This window comes from Bos mutus, chromosome 7, assembly GCF_027580195.1.
Source record: "Bos mutus isolate GX-2022 chromosome 7, NWIPB_WYAK_1.1, whole genome shotgun sequence".
Lineage (NCBI taxonomy): Eukaryota > Metazoa > Chordata > Mammalia > Artiodactyla > Bovidae > Bos > Bos mutus.
Window position 1 is genome coordinate 3,612,142 of NC_091623.1, and position 17,113 is coordinate 3,629,254.

At 43.3% G+C, this 17,113-nt stretch overlaps 1 protein-coding gene across 1 annotated transcript in view; it reads right to left on the minus strand.

Annotated features, from left to right (window-relative positions):
* The window catches only part of ATP10B (ATPase phospholipid transporting 10B (putative)), a 385,358-nt gene that overhangs the window by 124,392 nt on the left and 243,853 nt on the right, over positions 1-17,113 (minus strand). The window contains 2 exon segments of the mRNA XM_070373041.1: positions 11,078-11,272; positions 12,726-13,020. Coding sequence (XP_070229142.1) covers positions 11,078-11,272; positions 12,726-13,000 — 470 coding nt within the window. The 5' untranslated portion in view covers positions 13,001-13,020.

The window sequence follows — 17,113 nt, forward strand, 5'->3', positions numbered from 1 at the left end:
TTCCAGCTCCACATGGTCTCCTGGTTCTGTTGGAGAGTGAATACAGAGCAGATGAAGCCTCAGCATCTGGTGACATAAATGAAACTAAGAACAGGGGGTGAGAACAGGAGCCTCAGCTTTTGGAATTGTGAGCTCCATCATGGCGAGCCAGAGGCTATAAATCGTCATCCGCTCAGAAAAAAATCATGCCTGTTGACAGGAGTCCAGAGGTCTGGGGACACCAGGATTCTTGTTTTATGATTCTTCTACCGATTGAGTTTGGGGGAGAACCTAATGCATTCAAACCCGACATGATAAGCTGAATTGGCCCAAATAGTGTATGGCCTGCTGTGAGTGCAGGGTGAGGCTGTGGGAGTGGGGTGAGCCCTTGCAAAAGCAATGCTTCAGAGAGGAGAGAGGGCGTCTATTTGGCTGGTGCCAAATGCAGAGCAAAGAGCCTCAGGGTGGATGCAGCGGTCTGCTGGTCTGTCAACTCCAGCCAGTGGCACGTTTAATAGTCATGCCTCCAGTGACACTATGTTTCTCTGTTATGTGCATTTTTCAGATTCTTCCCCAGACCTATTTTGCTTTGTTATTAGAGCTTGGATTCAAGCTTTATGATAAAGAGTTTGTCTTCCCTGCAGTTCAAATCCCCAGCCAATGGTCTATCTTTCTTACTCCCCTGGGCTTCTCTGGTGGCTCAGCTGGTAGAGAATCTGCCTGAAATGTGAGAGACCTGGGTTTTATCCCTGGGTTGGGAACATCCCCTGGAGAAGGGAACAGCTACCTACTCCAGTATTCTGGCCTGGATAATTCTATATAGTCCATGGGGTAGCAATGAGTTGGACACGACTGACTGACTGTCACTTCACTTGGATCAAGCTTATGGTGACTCCTGGCTATCAAGCTTATAGAACTATCCTTAGTAATATCTTAGCCAACATTTGCTGATAGCTACTGAATGCCAGCCACTATACTAAGCATTTTACACGCATTACTTCATACAACACTTACAGCAAACCCAGGAAAGTAGCTTTCAGGTGAAGAATTTATGAGTGTATTTTGATGTTCGGATGGCCCTGGTAAAGGCTCAGTTCTACCCTGTCCATCATTCCATCACCTTTGGGTTTACCAGAGGGATGGTATATGGAGGAAAATAATAATAGCATGGGGATCAAATAGCTATTAATATTAAGAGCCACACAAATATGATATTCTAATGTAGAATACCATGTGTTAGAAGTTGGGTTGGGATAATTGGCCTGGGCTCTAGGACAGATGAAGCCACCTAAATCCCTTGTATTATCTAAATCTCAGCCTGCGTGTACTCAGGAGTGCTATGGAAAGGGTTTGGGAAATGGAAACCCAATGGAAAATGTGATTCAGTGAATGCCTGTGACCTATGCCAATAAAACAGGCAATTCCTCAATTGTATGGGTGGAGAATGTAGCAAGGAAAATGAAGGTTCAGGTTGGACCTGGCTTTGAAAAAATTAGAGTTGAAGTGACTGGGAAAAAAAATAATAATGTAGTGCTAATTATAGTGCAGGCATTGAGTTAACAGTTTATAAGGATTATTTCATTCAATCCACATGACCCTGGGAGACAGGTGCTAATACTGGTCCCATGTTACAGAAAATGAAATGGAGGCTGCAAGGATCAAGTAACTACAAATGTCCATGCATTTAGGAAGTGGCAGTTCTGAAACAAGCCCAGGTGTGACACCGAAGTCCTTGACTCCAAGTGTCCAGTAAGACATCACATTTTAAACATCTTGTGGAGGCCACTTCATGCGCCCTCCTCTGGAACTGCACCATCTGGTTGTTTTTATAGCTCTGCTACTTTCAAGCTCTCTCACATGTCATCTTTTCACAAAATGTACCGTAGAGGGACTATGATCACTGGAGATGAGACAAATGGGGCCACGACTGACTAAGTGGCTTCGTTTAGGTCATGGAGCTAATAGTGACAGACCCAGGATCAGGATCTCTGGTTTCCTCAACTCTCTGGGTTTCCAGGGGCCTCCAGCATGGAAGGAAACTGACATACAAATAAAGCCAGGTTGCAGGCCAGGCATCTGCCTTCTCCAGCAGAGCTCGCCATGGCTGGGAGCCTTCATGACCATGCTGTCAGAAGACTGGCCACAATCCTGTAGCACTGGGAATTCTTTTTATGTTACAGCAGCCAACTGACAGAAAAGACATAAAAGACATAAAACTGACAGAAAAGAGCATCTCCAAGTTTTGGTAAAAAGTCAGAATTTAAAAGTTTTCAGGGAATTCTTTGGCAGTCCAGTGGTTAGGACTCAGAGCTTTCACTATTCTGGGCCCAGGTTTGATCTCTGGTCAGGGAATTAAGATTCCGAAAGCTGCGCAGCATGGCCAGTTCAGCTCAGTTGCTCAGTCGTGTCTGACTCTTTGCGACCCCATGAACTGCAGCACGCCAGGCTTCCCTGTCCATCACCAACTCATGGAGCTTGCTCGAATGTGGCCAATAAAATGAAATGAAACTTTCTAATTGGAACCATTTCTCACCTAAGCTCCTGACATCTCTTGATCCTGGTCTTTTGGTACCAGAATAAGTCACATGTACAACCTTTGGGTGACACGTCAGGCTGTGAGTTGACATGTTTTCTCTGCCTGTTTGAAGTTGCTCATCCTTCAGTGACCTCCTGAAATGTCACCTCTTCAGGGAAGGCTTCCCTTGGCTGGTTCTGATATTTTTGGCAGGCAGATGTGTCACTGCAGCCCATGCATGACTGTGACCCGCCATCCACAGGCAGGGGACACTGTAGTTGTTTACCAGTTCCTCATGATCTATGGACCGAGAGCCCTTCGAGGCTCAAAGGGTCTTCATGTTCACGCACATGCACTTGGTCCCTACTTGAGACCTGCTGAACAGATGTATAAGTGTGTGCTTGGCTGCGGAAACACTGAAAGGCTTTTACTGCATTACAATATGGTGACAGAAACCTTCACGGATTTTTTTGCTTCTCACTTCTGCTTCCTTATTGCCTGTTTTCTGAATACCAATAAAAATGTATTAAGCTCGATGGAAAATTACAAATCTCTTGCTGGGTATGGTTTCTAGATTCATTAAATTGAGCCCTGGGAGAAACTAAGCTAATACAATTCTGAAGCTAATCTCTCCTTGAAGTCATTCCGTAAATCTGATTAATGGGTCACCTTAAGACCACAAGCACAGTGGCTATATTAAAAGAAAATGCTCTAACAGGATTGTAATTCTGTTAACAAGGATTCTGCTGTTTGCAAAAAGATTTTCTCACAGTATAAATAAGTCTAGGCTGGATGATGCATGGGATTAGGGGGAGCAACATTCTAAAGGTCCTAGTATTCAACTACACAAAAATGAAGACATTTGACATCGGTTTCTCAAATGTGTGGAGACAAAATGGATAGAACTAGTGCTTGAGATATAAACTTTTATAGGGCTTCTCAGAAAAAAAAACATGTCCTCTCAGATCTTGTATTCTTTGCCTGAAATTCTGTCATATACTATCGATGGTAGAAGTGAATGCTCCTCACCATCAGTTGTTTATCTAACATTTTCTGGCTCGCTATTCTGGGGTCTTTCATAGAATTCATCCACTTCAGGGTTGGAAGAACTTTAAAGATTTATATTACAGAATGTTCCAAAGTGTGTCTGTTCCTGTTAATATGTGGGGAATAATTCACAAGGACTTGGAGTTCAGAAATATTTTAAGGTGACGGTATTGAGGACATGGAGGCGGCCTCTCCAACATCTGCTCCTCCTTCTCCTGGAAATAACTCATGTTTTCATTAGGATTTGTCACCTTCCCTGGGAAGCCCATATGCTTTCAGGGAGGTGAACCTTCTTCCTGGGCTCTGTGACTCAGGTGTAACCTAATTAGAATAATCTCAGCTCCTGCTCACAAGGATTGGTTAAGGGATGGGCATGTGACCCACTGGGGTTCTAGGAGGTACTAAGAGGTAAAGAAGATCTGGGGAGTAAACTTCCTGAACCTTCTGAGAATGCCTCCAAAAGTCCTTTTGTTTCTCCCTTTGTGGGTTATTTTATGTAGATGTGAGGGCTGGAGCTGCTGCAGTCATTTCAGTATCATGAGGGAAATCTGCTGCTGCTGCTGCTGCTGCTGCTAAGTCGCTTTAGTTGTGTCCGACTCTGTGCGACCCCATAGACGGCAGCCCACCTGGCTCCCCCGTCCCTGGATTCTCCAGGCAAGAACCCTGGAGTGGGCTGCCATTTCCTTTTCCTATGCATGAAAGTGAAAAGTGAAAGTGAAGTCGCTCAGTCGTGTCTGACCCTCAGCGACCCCAGGGACTGCAGCCCACCAGGCTCCTCTGTCCATGGGATTTTCCAGGCAAGAGTACTGGAGTGGGGTGCCATTGCCTTCTCCATGAGAGAAATCTGCTTGAGGGTAAAGATGGCATAGAGGGGGACCCAGTGAAAAGGACAGCTAAGTGCTGCAGCTAGTATACCACCGACTGACTGACTGAACTATGCCTGATCACCTGCCCACCTCAGGACATCTGTAGTGACTTAAACAAAATCTCTTCATTGTTTGAAATTGTTTGAGTTGAGGTTTCCACTTCTTGCGGTAAAGAGTATCTCAACTGACACAACAGTTCAATAAAGTCGGATAGTTCCTTACTGAAGGTTCTCCCAGAATCCTTATTATGAACGTTCATTTGTTTGACTCAAGAGATTTATAAAGTAATTACTATTTTCCAGATTTAATTGGCTGTGGGTTCTGTTCTTTCGAAGTTCATCCCACAGGACAAGATCTAGTCTGACTTCCGGGTTTTACAAAAGTAGAAGCTGAGACCCAAAGATTTCAAGGACTTTTCTAAGCTACCACTAGTAGTTAGAGACAGCTCTGGGCCTAGAGTACAGGCCTTCTGACACCAAGGCCTGCGTTCTTGCTTCAAGTTCATACCACCTCTCTACAGAGATGTTCCCTCCCTGAAGATAAATCTCAAAAGGAGAATCTAATTATTCTTTTGCAGCGATTCCAACTTCCTATGATATTATAAAGTGGAAGTTACAAATTAGGGGGCTCAAAGGCAAAGTAAGAATTTTAGGTCAAATAAAATAGGCCTGAAGTGTTTAAAAATGTATCAGTTGTCAACACTTACAAATCAGGTCATTTCAGGACTTGCCTGGAGGCATAGTGGATAAGAATCTACCTGCCAGTGCAGGGGACACAGGTTCAGTCCCTGGTCAGGGAAGATCCCACATGCCAAGAAGCAGCTAAGTCTGTCAGCCACAGCTACTGAAGCTTGTGTGCTCTAGGGCTCACAAGCCACAAATACTGAGCCTGTGTGCCACAGCTATTGAAGCCCACATGCTCTAGGGCCCAGAGCCAGTACTACTGAGCCTGTGGGCTGCAACTCCTGAAGGCTGTGCCCCTAGAACCTGTGCGTTGCAACAGGAGAAGCCACGACAATGAGAAGCCCATACATCAAAATGAAGAGTAGTCCCTGCTTCGCACAACTAGAGAAAGCCTATGTAAAGCAACAAAGACTTAGCACAAAGCGACAAAGTCACAGGACAGCCCCCATTCCAAAAAAAAAAAATCAGGCTATTTCAAATAAAACTATTAATTTCTGCTGCCAAGTCGCTTCAGTCGTGTCTGACTCTGTGCGACCCCAGAGACGGCAGCCCACCAGGCTCCCCCATCCCTGGGATTCACCAGGCAAGAACACTGGAGTAGGTTGCCATTTCCTTCTCCAATGCATGAAAGTGAAAAGTGACAGTGAAGTCGCTCAGTCGTGTCTGACTCTTAGCGACCCCAGGGACTGCAGCCTACCACCAAGCTCCTCCGTCCATGGGATTTTCCAGGCAAGAGTACTGGAGTGGAGTGCCATTAATTTCTAGCTCCCCTAATAAAATTCAGACACTCTGGCAACATTAGGCCTGTTTTCCCACGTGGTAACCAGCCAGAGCTCAGTGGCCAGTTCTGTCCCCTAAGATGAATGCGTGGCCCTGTCTCTCAGTTTGCCGCAGTTCCCGCCACTCCCTATTGCATCCTGGCATTGATGTCAAGTGTCAGTTGCCATCAATCAGTACGTCAATAATACTGCTTTCCTTTTTATATCCAGTCTATTTAATTCAATCACTTGCCTGGTTCTTACAGTCAATTACTTCATAATACTGGAAAAATTAAAATTTCTCAAATTGAGATACTATAAAATCTTTCCAAGATTTTACAAGTTTGGGACAACACTGAGTTAATCAAAGATGAACAGGTTTGTTGTAATCTTTTCTTAATCTTTCATGAACCACGGGTCTAGGAGGGCCAGTGTACATGTCTCTGTTCATGAATTTTTTTTTTTTCCCCAGAGACCATCTCTTGTCACTATCATTCCACTGAACACACTTTGGGAAACACTACCACAAAACCCCCTTATGTAAACAATAAGAACCTACTATATAACAGAGGTAACTATATTCAACATCTTGTAATAACCTATAAATGGAAAAGAATCTGAAAAAGAATATATAGATATGTATAATTGAATCATTTTGCTGTATACTTGAAACTAACACACTGTAAATTAACTACAGTTCAGTTGAAAAAAATCAGATAAGGCAATGGCACCCTACTCCAGTACTCTTGCCTGGCAAATCCCATGGATGGAGGAGCCTGGTAGGCTGCAGTCCATGGGGTTGCTAAGAGTCGGACACGACTGAGCGACTTCACTTTCACTTTTCACTTTCATGCATCGGAGAAGGAAATGGCAACCCGATCCAGTGTTCTTGCCTGGAGAATCCCAGGGACGGGGGAGCCTGGTGGGCTGCCGTCTATGGGGTTGCACAGAGTCGGACACGACTGAAGCGACTTAGCAGCAGTAGCAGCAGTTGAAAAAAGAATTTGTAAGTCCTCCCCAGTACATATAGCATGATATAAGCATTCCCAAAGTAATTTTTAAGTCCTGACAACTATGATAATCAAGTATTGAAATAAATTGAACTTAGATTCTGGTTTTCAAATACTCTCTGGGTTAAATGATGATTCACCAAAATAACTAAGAATGATCAAACCCATTATTATTACTAAACATCGATGTATAACAATTTTGAGAAGATATCTCTGAAATTATATTATTAAGAAAAAAAATAAAATGATATTATAGGTTTAAAAAAACAAAAGAAAAACCTTTATGTCCCTCTCTACCAGTGGCCTGGGAATAAATGTCTTTTTCTCTGGATTGTTATCACCAATTTATCATTTATTGCTGTTCTTCTGGAAGTTATTTTGAGAGCAGAATGACAACATCCTGGCCTGTGTCAGGCCAGCACCCAGCACAGGTCAGTCTGACTAACCCTGAAATTACCCCAGAACAGGCCCATTTTTATGGGATGCTCTGAACAGAGCAGGGAGAGCAGGACCAAGCTGACTGAGGTCCACACGTGTCCCTGCTTCACAGGAACCAGCTTCACAGGGCATCTTCTATGGGAAAAATAGTAAAGGAAACAAAGGAGAAAGACAGAAAAAAAAAAAAGCACAAAACCAAAGATAATGGGGCGGAGGTGGGGGGTGAATGGTGACAAGACAAACAAGGCTTTCTTTAAAAAAACAGTCTCTTTGGGAAAAGTGACACACTCCAACAACTATTTTTTCTCTCTTAATAATGTCCTTATCCAAAGCTGAGGAATGATTCAGTCTTAACTCTAGGTATGCAGTGTGCTAACCACATTCAACAGTTAGATCTAGCCGGGGAGGAGGGGGTGAGAACATCAAGGCTTCAGGTTAATATTTTTAGGTATGCAATTGTGGCCTTGCGGGCACAGGGACCAGAAGCTCATCTTTCACTGAGGGGAGGGTATGGATTCTCTTAGGGGTGCCCGAGGGCCCGCTGAGTCCCTTGCATTACATGATCTCCTGAGAAGCTTCCCCAGGCTACAACTTTCTGAGTGGAGTCTGGCTGTTAAACGGTCTCATCAGCCAGCTCTAAGTCGATAAGTAACATGTTTTTCCCCAGGGAAGAGGGCTTCTTAGAAAGCAGCAGCCCCTGAACAGTGGCAAGGCACACCCTGGAGCAAGCTCCTTTCACCCCAAGAAGGACCAGAGTGACAGTACCAACTTCTGCTAAACTGGGATCCATGGAATGAGAGGGAACAAGTCAGAGTGACGGTGCTTCTCAAGAGAGATGGACTTTTTTCTTACTTGGCAGGAAGTCAAGCCCTCACCTGCTGCAATTGACTGACTCATCTAAGGCGTCTCATTGCCAGACCAGAAAGCACCCTTTGTCACTGAAATCTCACTGCAAGCCCAGACTCCATTCCCTTGCTTCTTTCTAGGCTATAGGAATTGTCATAAAGTTGAGATACGTGATAACTCGACTATCTTCCCTTACTGACTGGGAGCATGTTCTTTTCCCAACAACCCACTCTGGTTATTGACTCAGTGGAGTATTTCTAAAACAACAGCATATATAAAATTATGTTTTATAGCATGGCAAGACAAGTGGTGAGCCGTTTTTGTTTGGGTTGGGACATTGGAGAGAGAGTCTTGAGGAAGCTAATATGAGTTTTACATTCTAAAAATAAGGCCACGATGGCTTGTATACTGACTATCATACAACAGGAGCAGTGCTAAGTACTTTCCAAGGATTATTACACTCAACTCTCACGACCACCTCAGGAAGTGTTCCAATTTTACAGATGACAAAATGAGTCTCAGAGAGGTGAGGTCCCTTGCCTAAGGTCACACAGAATTAATGACTGATGGAGACAGAGTTCAGTGTGGGCAGTGTGTCCGGGGCTGATTCTCTAATACAGTGCCCACCACTCCCCTGAAAAACAGTGATGCCGCTTTTCTCTGAGGGTCTCTAAACATGCTCCAACATGCTTATGGCCACACTCAACCAAAATGAATGTGAATTTATGCAAAATTCTTAAACATCTAACACATTTACACAGCAAAGGAAATGTCACATAAATAAAGATCTCCTAGTTTTAATAAATGATGGACTCAAATCTCAATTTCTTTTGTTTTCTGCTTTATATATATATGTATATTTATATATATATTTATATATAATATATAATGTATATATATAATAGTATCCCTAAGCAAAACATAGCTTTCATTATTTTTAAAAATTTGTGTCCATTTAAAATTTGCCTATAAAATGCTACTACTGGTGTGTGTGTGTATATATATATATTTATATATTCCCCATTGTGGAGAATCAAACATCTTCACTACAATAAAATAATGCTATCTCCCTACCCCATCCTTTCATAAACAGCTGCTGCAGTGGCAGCAGCCACAGAAAGATCAGAGCTGGGGTCAAGACTTCCCCGGGTGTTCGGCTTTACCTGCTATAGACGAGGCACTCTCGGCTATTGATCACTTTATCAGATTTGTACCTCCGGAGGTCTTCCCAAGCATCCTTGATGGCAGTGACTGCCAGGATGATACAGATTGGTATCACGCTCACCTCTGGCTGGAATGCATTGACCATGGGGATAAAATTCAGAACCACGATGCCCACAAAATAGAAGTTGGCAAACCGGTGCAGCTGCTCAAAGATGTTCTTGGGTATAAAGGACAACACAGTGTACTTGCTGGTCTTGATTTGATTCCCACGATAATGTCTGTTGGGGTTCTCTTTGTGGGCCCATCTTTCAAAGGGCAGGTTGGAAACCACCACTCGTTTCTTGTCTTCTTTCCTTTTCCGCCTTTTCTTGCCTTCCTTTCTCATCTCTGCTCAATCCTGTCTCTAACTCTTATAGCAGGACACTCGAGTTTCCCATAAAAGAAGTTCTTTTCTGATCATTTCCATTGTTCAGCTGCCAGCAAGTGATGACATCTTTGATTTGCCTTCTTGGCTGAAAATTTCTCTCTGTTTTCAAAAGGAAAACTAAAAATAAAAAGCCGGTATATAAACACTAAGGGACAAGGATGTCAAGGAAAGAGCTTGCAGAGAACAGGTGTGTATCCACTGGTCACTTCCTTCTACTTGTTGAGACTCCACCTGTTGGAATGCAGACGTCATTTACAGGTAGCTTCCTTTTCCACCCCAGGCAACCCAGAACAGGTGTGCCAACTCTGGGTCCTAAAACCTACCCGGTTAAGTTCTAAAGGCAAGGATTTACAGCCAAGAGCCACAGATGCTCTAAAAATGGTATATATTTTCTGGTTTGGAGACATTGCCCATGAGTCTTCAAAGAGCTGTTCCTGAAGTTGGTCTCCTGAGATGAGTCAGTCAATTTCAGAGTTTAATTCTTAAAGGAAAAAAAAAAAACAAACTATCTATCTCTCTGTCTACTATTTGGCTGTGCCAGGTCTTAGTTGGGGCACTTGAGATCTTCATATAACATGTGGGACTTTCAAATGTGGCATGCAAGATCTTCAGTTGCAGAATGTGGGATTTACTTCCCTGACCAGGGATTGAACCTGGGTCCTTTGCATTGGGAGCGTGGCGTCTTAGCCTCTGGCCCACAGTGGAAATTCCTAGAGTTTAAGTCTTGAGCTTTCTATCCTCCTCTTAATAATGTAACATCCTAGGTTTAATAATATGGCGTTTAGAAAGAAAGTGAAATTGCTCAGTCGTGTCTGACTCTTTGCGACCCCATGGACTGTGGCCTACCAGGCTCCTCAGTCCGTTGGATTTTCCAGGCAAGAATACTGGAGTGGGTTGCCATTTCCTTCTCCAGGGGATCTTCCTGACTCGGGGATCGAACCCAGGTCTCCCTCATTGTAGGCAGACGCTTTACCATCTGAACTACCAGGGAAGCCCTAATATGGTGTTCACATGAGTTAAATTAAGGTTTCTAAACCTCAGCACTAGTGACATTTTGGACAGGATCATAATCTTTGTTGTGGGAGGTTTTCCTGTATATTGTAAAATGTTTAGCATCATCCTTGGTTTTACCCACCAGATTCCAGTAGGACCTTCCTTCCCAATATGGCAACCAAAAATGTCTCTAAAACAGTTCAGAAGTTCCTTTCATGGGAAAATTGCCCTGGTTGAGTATCACTGAATTAAGTGAATTGAAAAAAAAAAGTGAGAAGAGAGACCAACTTTTTGAGGATGCTAATAAGTTTACACAATCCACAGAGAAAACAGAGGAATACTTGCTCTTACCGTTCGTATATCTGGATGTTGGAGCAGTTAATCTGTCTATCAAAGCGGTATCTCCTAAAGTCCTCCATGCCATCTTTGACCATGATGATGAACAGGACAATGGCCAATGGTAACATGGTGATTTCCCTGTGGAAGACTTCCAAGGTGGGAATCCAGTTCAGAATCACCAGGAACAGGAAATAGAGGTTAGCCCATCTGGAGGGGGCAAGAAAGGTGTGAGTGAAAACTACGGAGAAGAAAAATATAGTTGACACACTATTTCTTCCCCACTATTGCTGCTAAGTCACTTCAGTCATGTCCAAATCTGTGCAACCCCATAGACGGCAGCCCACCAGGCTCCCGCATCCCTGGGATTCTCCAGCTAAGAATCCTGGAGTGGGTTGCCATTTCCTTCTCCAATGCATGAAAGTGAAAAGTGAAAGTGAAGTCGCTCAGTTGTATCTGACTCTTAGCGACCCCATGGACTGCAGCCCACCAGGCTCCTCTGTCCATGGGATTTTCCAGGCAAGTGTACTGGAGTGGGGTTGCCATTGCCTTCTCCTCCCTACTACTAGCTCTTACTAACTAATATGACATTCTCTTTCAGTGTCACCTTGAATGTCACGGTAAGGGCTTTGAAGTCAAATCCATCTAAAATGAAGATAGTACTACGTACTTTAAAGGTTTTCTATACTTATTACATGGGATGGTATTTACTATGTATGCAATAGAGGGTTCCAGAGTATAGTAGTTGCTCGATAAATGGTAGGTGCTAATAATTACAAAATTTAGGATAATGTCTGGATGCATACTTTGCTTTATAATTAAAATATAATTTTGCCTATATTATCTCAAAACAATGACTTGCAAGTTTTAAGCTTTCCAAGGTACATCTTGCTCCTTCTTGCCACATTGCCTTCACACATAAGGGTCTGCCTGAAAGAACATTCTTCTGGCTCCCTTTTCTGACTTCTCTCTGCCTCTTTCCACCTGGTTAATGCATTCTTTTCTTTCAGGTTAGACTTCCACTGTCCCTTCCTCCTGGAAGTCTTTCTTGACTTTCCTAACTAGGCCTGATTTCTCTTGTGTTCATTCTAACAACAACACATACCTCTCCTTGGAAGTACCTATGTGAATTACAGCTTACACCAATTTATATAACTTCTGGGCTTCCCAGGCGGCGCTAGTGGTAAAGAACCTGACTGCCAATACAGGAGACACAAGAGACATAGGTTCAATCCCTGGGTTGGGAAGATCCACCAGGGTAGGAAATGGCAACTCACTCCAGTACTCTTGCCTGGAGAATCCCATGGACAGAGGAGCCTGGTGGGCTACAGTCCACAGGGTCACAAAGAGACATGACTGAAGTGACTTAGCAAGCATATAATTCCTAAAATTAACATCTGGTTTCCTTCATTAGCCAACATAGTCAGGACAATGCGTCTTTCTTTTTTTTCTCCCTCATCTATCTCTAATACACAACACAAGACCTAACACCGAGTAGAATCTGATAAATATTGAATGAGCAAATGAACGAATGACAAAGCTTCCCAAGGTACATGCATTTGGATACTAAAGGAAAGGTAGCCCAGAAAGCAGCATTTCTGAATTCATCCAAGTGGCAAACGCATGGTTAAAGCACACAGCGTTCAGCCAGGCGGTCGTGTACCTGTGAAACTGCTCTAGGAGATTCCGGGGCAGGAAGGTGAAGAGGGTGTACTTGGTTGTACAGATTCTGTTGCTGGAGTATCGCCTGGAGAACTTTGCCCAGTCCTGGTGGAACGCGTGATTGTTGGGGAACACGACCCGCTGCTGCGCCGGATTGTAGTTCCGCGTCTCCTTCTCTGCGAGCAGCAGCGGCGTGGCTTCCGACGGAGACTGGGGGCAGCCGTCTCTGACTCGCCTCTGCCACCGGTGCCAAGACGAGTCCACTGAGAGGGCCATGTCTTATAGCAAGCTCCGATCTGAAAAAGGACACAGGAGGTTACCGTGGTCAGGAGAAATATGTATTGTGTCAGCTTAACACATGGCTATGGTTAAGAGAAACAGGTGGGATATTGGCCCATCCATGTGTCCATCCAAAACCATCCATGGTAGGCTGTGGAACAGAAGGTGAGAAAAATAGGTTTAATCCCTATAATCCTTATATGATAGAGTGAGAGACATTAAGCTAACAATCACATAAATAGTGACTTCCCTGGTAGTCCAGTGATTAAGAATCCACCTGTCAGTGCAGGGGACACAGGTTCGATCCCTTGTCCAGGAAGATTCCACATGCTGGGGAACAACTAAGCCTATGCCCCACAACTACTCAGCCTGCACTCCGCAGCAAGGAAAGCCACTGCAGTGATAAGCCTGCACACCACAACTAGAGGAGGAACCCCTGCTTGCTACAACTAGAGAAAGCCTGCGAGCAGTAACAAAGACCCATCACAGCCAAATAGAAAAATATAATTTTTAAAAATCACATAAATAAAAGTACTATGAAAGCATTGAAGCTGGTGGGTGGTATGGGGAGTAAGTATACTCACTGGGGCAAAAGCATAGCCATGAGGGCTATGGCCCCAGGGATCAGAATTCTAGCTGTGATTCATCCCTGACTCCAAACTGTCCCTTCATCTCTCTGGTGTTCAGTTTTCTCACCAGAATATGAGATCTAGTCTTGCCTGGAAAATTCCGTGGATGGAGGAGCCTGGTAGGCTGCAGTCCATGGGGTCGCTAAAAGTCAGACACGGCTGAGCGACTTCACTTTCACTTTTCACTTTCATGCATTGGAGAAGGAAATGGCAACCCACTCCAGTGTTCTTGCCTGGAGAATCCCATGGACAGAGGAGCCTGGTGGGCTGTAATCCATGGGGTCGTTAAGAGTCGGACACGACTGGTGACTTCACTTTCACTTTTCATTTCATGCTTTGGAGAAGGCAATGGCACACCACTCCAGTACTCTTGCCTGGAAAATCCCATGGACAGAGGAGCCTGGTGGGCTGAAGTCCATGGGGTCGCGAAGAGTCGGACATGACTGAGCGACTTCACTTTCACTTTTCACTTTCATGCATTGGAGAAGGAAATGGCAGCCCACTCCAGTGTTCTTGCCTGGAGAATCTCAGGAATGGGGGAGCCTGGTGGGCTGCTGTCTCTGGGGTCGCACAGAGTCGGACACGACTGAAGCAACTTAGCAGCAGCAGCAGTCTTACTCAACTTTTTTCACAAGCTTTTTGTGAGGAACAAATTGGACAGTATGTGAAGTAAGTGGAGATGTATCTTAAGGGGAAAGATATTTATTCTTCAGGTTTTCTCTCTCTCTAAAGTTTCTGATACTGATGATATTTCAGAGTACCTCATCTGTGGTCAGAACCTCACATGAGAGTAATTGGTGAAACAAAGGAGAAAGTTTATTTCTAGGAAATTTGGGCCTGAGGTGAGCGGACTTCACTAAATGTGCTTCTATGAACACACAGGGTTTTTCTGATTTGGTTGTCAGGGGCGGGGGTTTCTTTCTCTCCTTTCCATTTGGTGGTTTCTAAAATTGAGTGCTTAGTCTGAGATGGAGGAAGCAGGCTGATTTTTCTAGGGTATTCCAGGTTCTGAGCTCTTCTAACAACTTATTGACTAGAGACATATTAATACATCTTTTTTACCTAAACATTATTGACCAGAGACTTTTCAATATTCACTTACATAACAAATCACTAGCCATAGGTGTTAATTTCTGCAAAAATCCCCCAGTCAATAACATGTTAATAGAACCTATAATCAAGCTTCCAAGGTTCCTTTTGGTCATATTTTGCTTAGAGATCCAGAAGAATCTATTCAAATACATAATTTATAAGGTTAGAAGTTGTACAGAGTTTTCTTCTCACCTAGTAGGCTTGCAGAATGATTTTCTTTTGAATAAATGGATGAGTGAATGTCAGGTATTATTAATCTTACAGTGACCAACTCCATCTGTCATTGAAAATGAGATTCACTAAAGGAGAAAAAGTTCCATTTCTCGTTTAAATGGTAATATTTTATCTTCCTGATGCTCCTATGATCTGACCCTTATCCTAATTCTCCTCATGACTTTAATCAATCCAAATGATTTCCAATTCATAGACCCCAAGGCTGCATGAAGCTCTTCGGAGACTTAAGTGAGCCCTTGTATCAAGCATGAAAAAGTAAATGCAATTACTGATGCCCATCATGATGTGACCAAAAGCAATATTTTGACAGCTGGTAAGACTGAAAGAATAATATATATCTTTTTCCTCATTATTAAAATAAATGTCCTTTTCATAGATTCTTTTTTATAAAATATTATGATTGTAAAAGAAAAGGAAATGAAAAGATCATTCATGAATAGAATAGAAAATGCAAATGAGAAATCTTGCCTTGACTAATGCCATACATATGAGACATCTCTCAGTTTTATGTGATAAGATCTTCATAAAGGAAGATTGGATTGATATGGGAGATGCAGGTATTTTAGGTAAGGTAATTTAGAAAGTCCATTTATCATATCACGTTCCTTTTTTTCTTTATTAACAATGTTAACTAAGCTTCCATAAAAATAAAACAGATATAAAATGGATGTCAAATTAGTAGATGAAAGCTTGATGAGGAGCTGAATATCCACATAGCTTCAAAGTCTCTTTCCTTCAAATTATTAATTACAATGGTTTTAAAAAAGAGAAGCACTTTGTAGTGGAGAAATGCGGCAGACACCAGCTTCTCCAAGAGATCAAAGCAAACATCACCTATTTGGGGATAATTTGATATCTTAAGCCCCTTGACACAATATACTGAGAAGGACATCGCTTCTGTGGAAAACACAGGGAAACAATGAAAAATCTCAAACTGAGGGCTAGTCTACAAAATAACTGGCTTAGGTTTTTCAAATGTCAAAGTTCAAAGAAAAGCAGAGGAACAGTTTCTGATTAAAGAAGGTTAAAATGTAATGTGAGATCCTGGATTGGCTCCTGGACAGGGGGAGATCAAAGAGGTATAAAAGACATTACTGGACAATGGGGAAAATTTAAACATGAAGTGCGGATTAGAAACAGGATTTTAATAATGTTAACTCTCCTGATGATGATAAATATATGGCACTTATATAAGAAATTGTTCTTGTTTGTAGGAAATCCATCCTAAAGTAGTTATGGGTAAAGGGGCAAGACATTGCAATGATTCAGAAAACAATACGCTTAACTACTATATTTAAAATGGATAACCAGCAAGGACCTACTGTACAGCACAGGAAACTCTTCTCAGTGTTATGTGGCAACCTGGATGGGAGTAGGGTTTGGGAGAGAATTGATACATGCACACGTATAGCTGAGTCCCTTTGCGTTCACTTGAAACTGTCACAACATTGTTAATCAGCTATACCCTAACACAAAATAAAAAGTTTAAGTTGGTGGGGGGTGGGGGGGAACATCCTTTGGGGAAGAGTCCTCAGACTGTCTTCTCTGACTACCAACTGCAGTGACCCCAGAGGTCAGCTTCTAAGCTCTCCAGGCTGCTGGCACAGGCGAGAGTCACAGGGAGGAAATGTAAACAGGCCCGGAGGTGCTGGATGGCTGGAGGGATGAGAGTCCTGTCTCCACCCGCCCAGGTCAATCAGAGGAAGCGGGTGGGAGGTTAACTGTTAATCAGCTATACTCCATACAAAATAAAGTTTTGTGTTTTTTTTAAAGAAATAAAATATGTTTGTGTGTGTGTGTTTCTATGTGTATATGTATATAGACACCATTAGCTAGGTAGAAGGTTGTAAGAGGGTGTTCCAGGTAGAACTGGTTCTAGAAACAAGATTCACAGGACTCTCCCATAGAGGTAGCAAAAGGAGAGCGTGTAGAGATGACAAGGGCCAGGTGGCCTATTAAGGCTATTTATGATGCTGAGGGGAAGAAGCCCTGGAGACTGTCAGGCAGGGACCCAAGGACCAGAGCTGTGGGCCCCAGGCCGTGCTCTGCTGGAAGCGCAAAGCAATGGGCTGGAGGGGCAAGATGGACAAACTCCTTGACCCACTGCTTCCCCCTTGCTCCTGATAAGTTACTTCCTTGCAAAAGTAGAACAGGA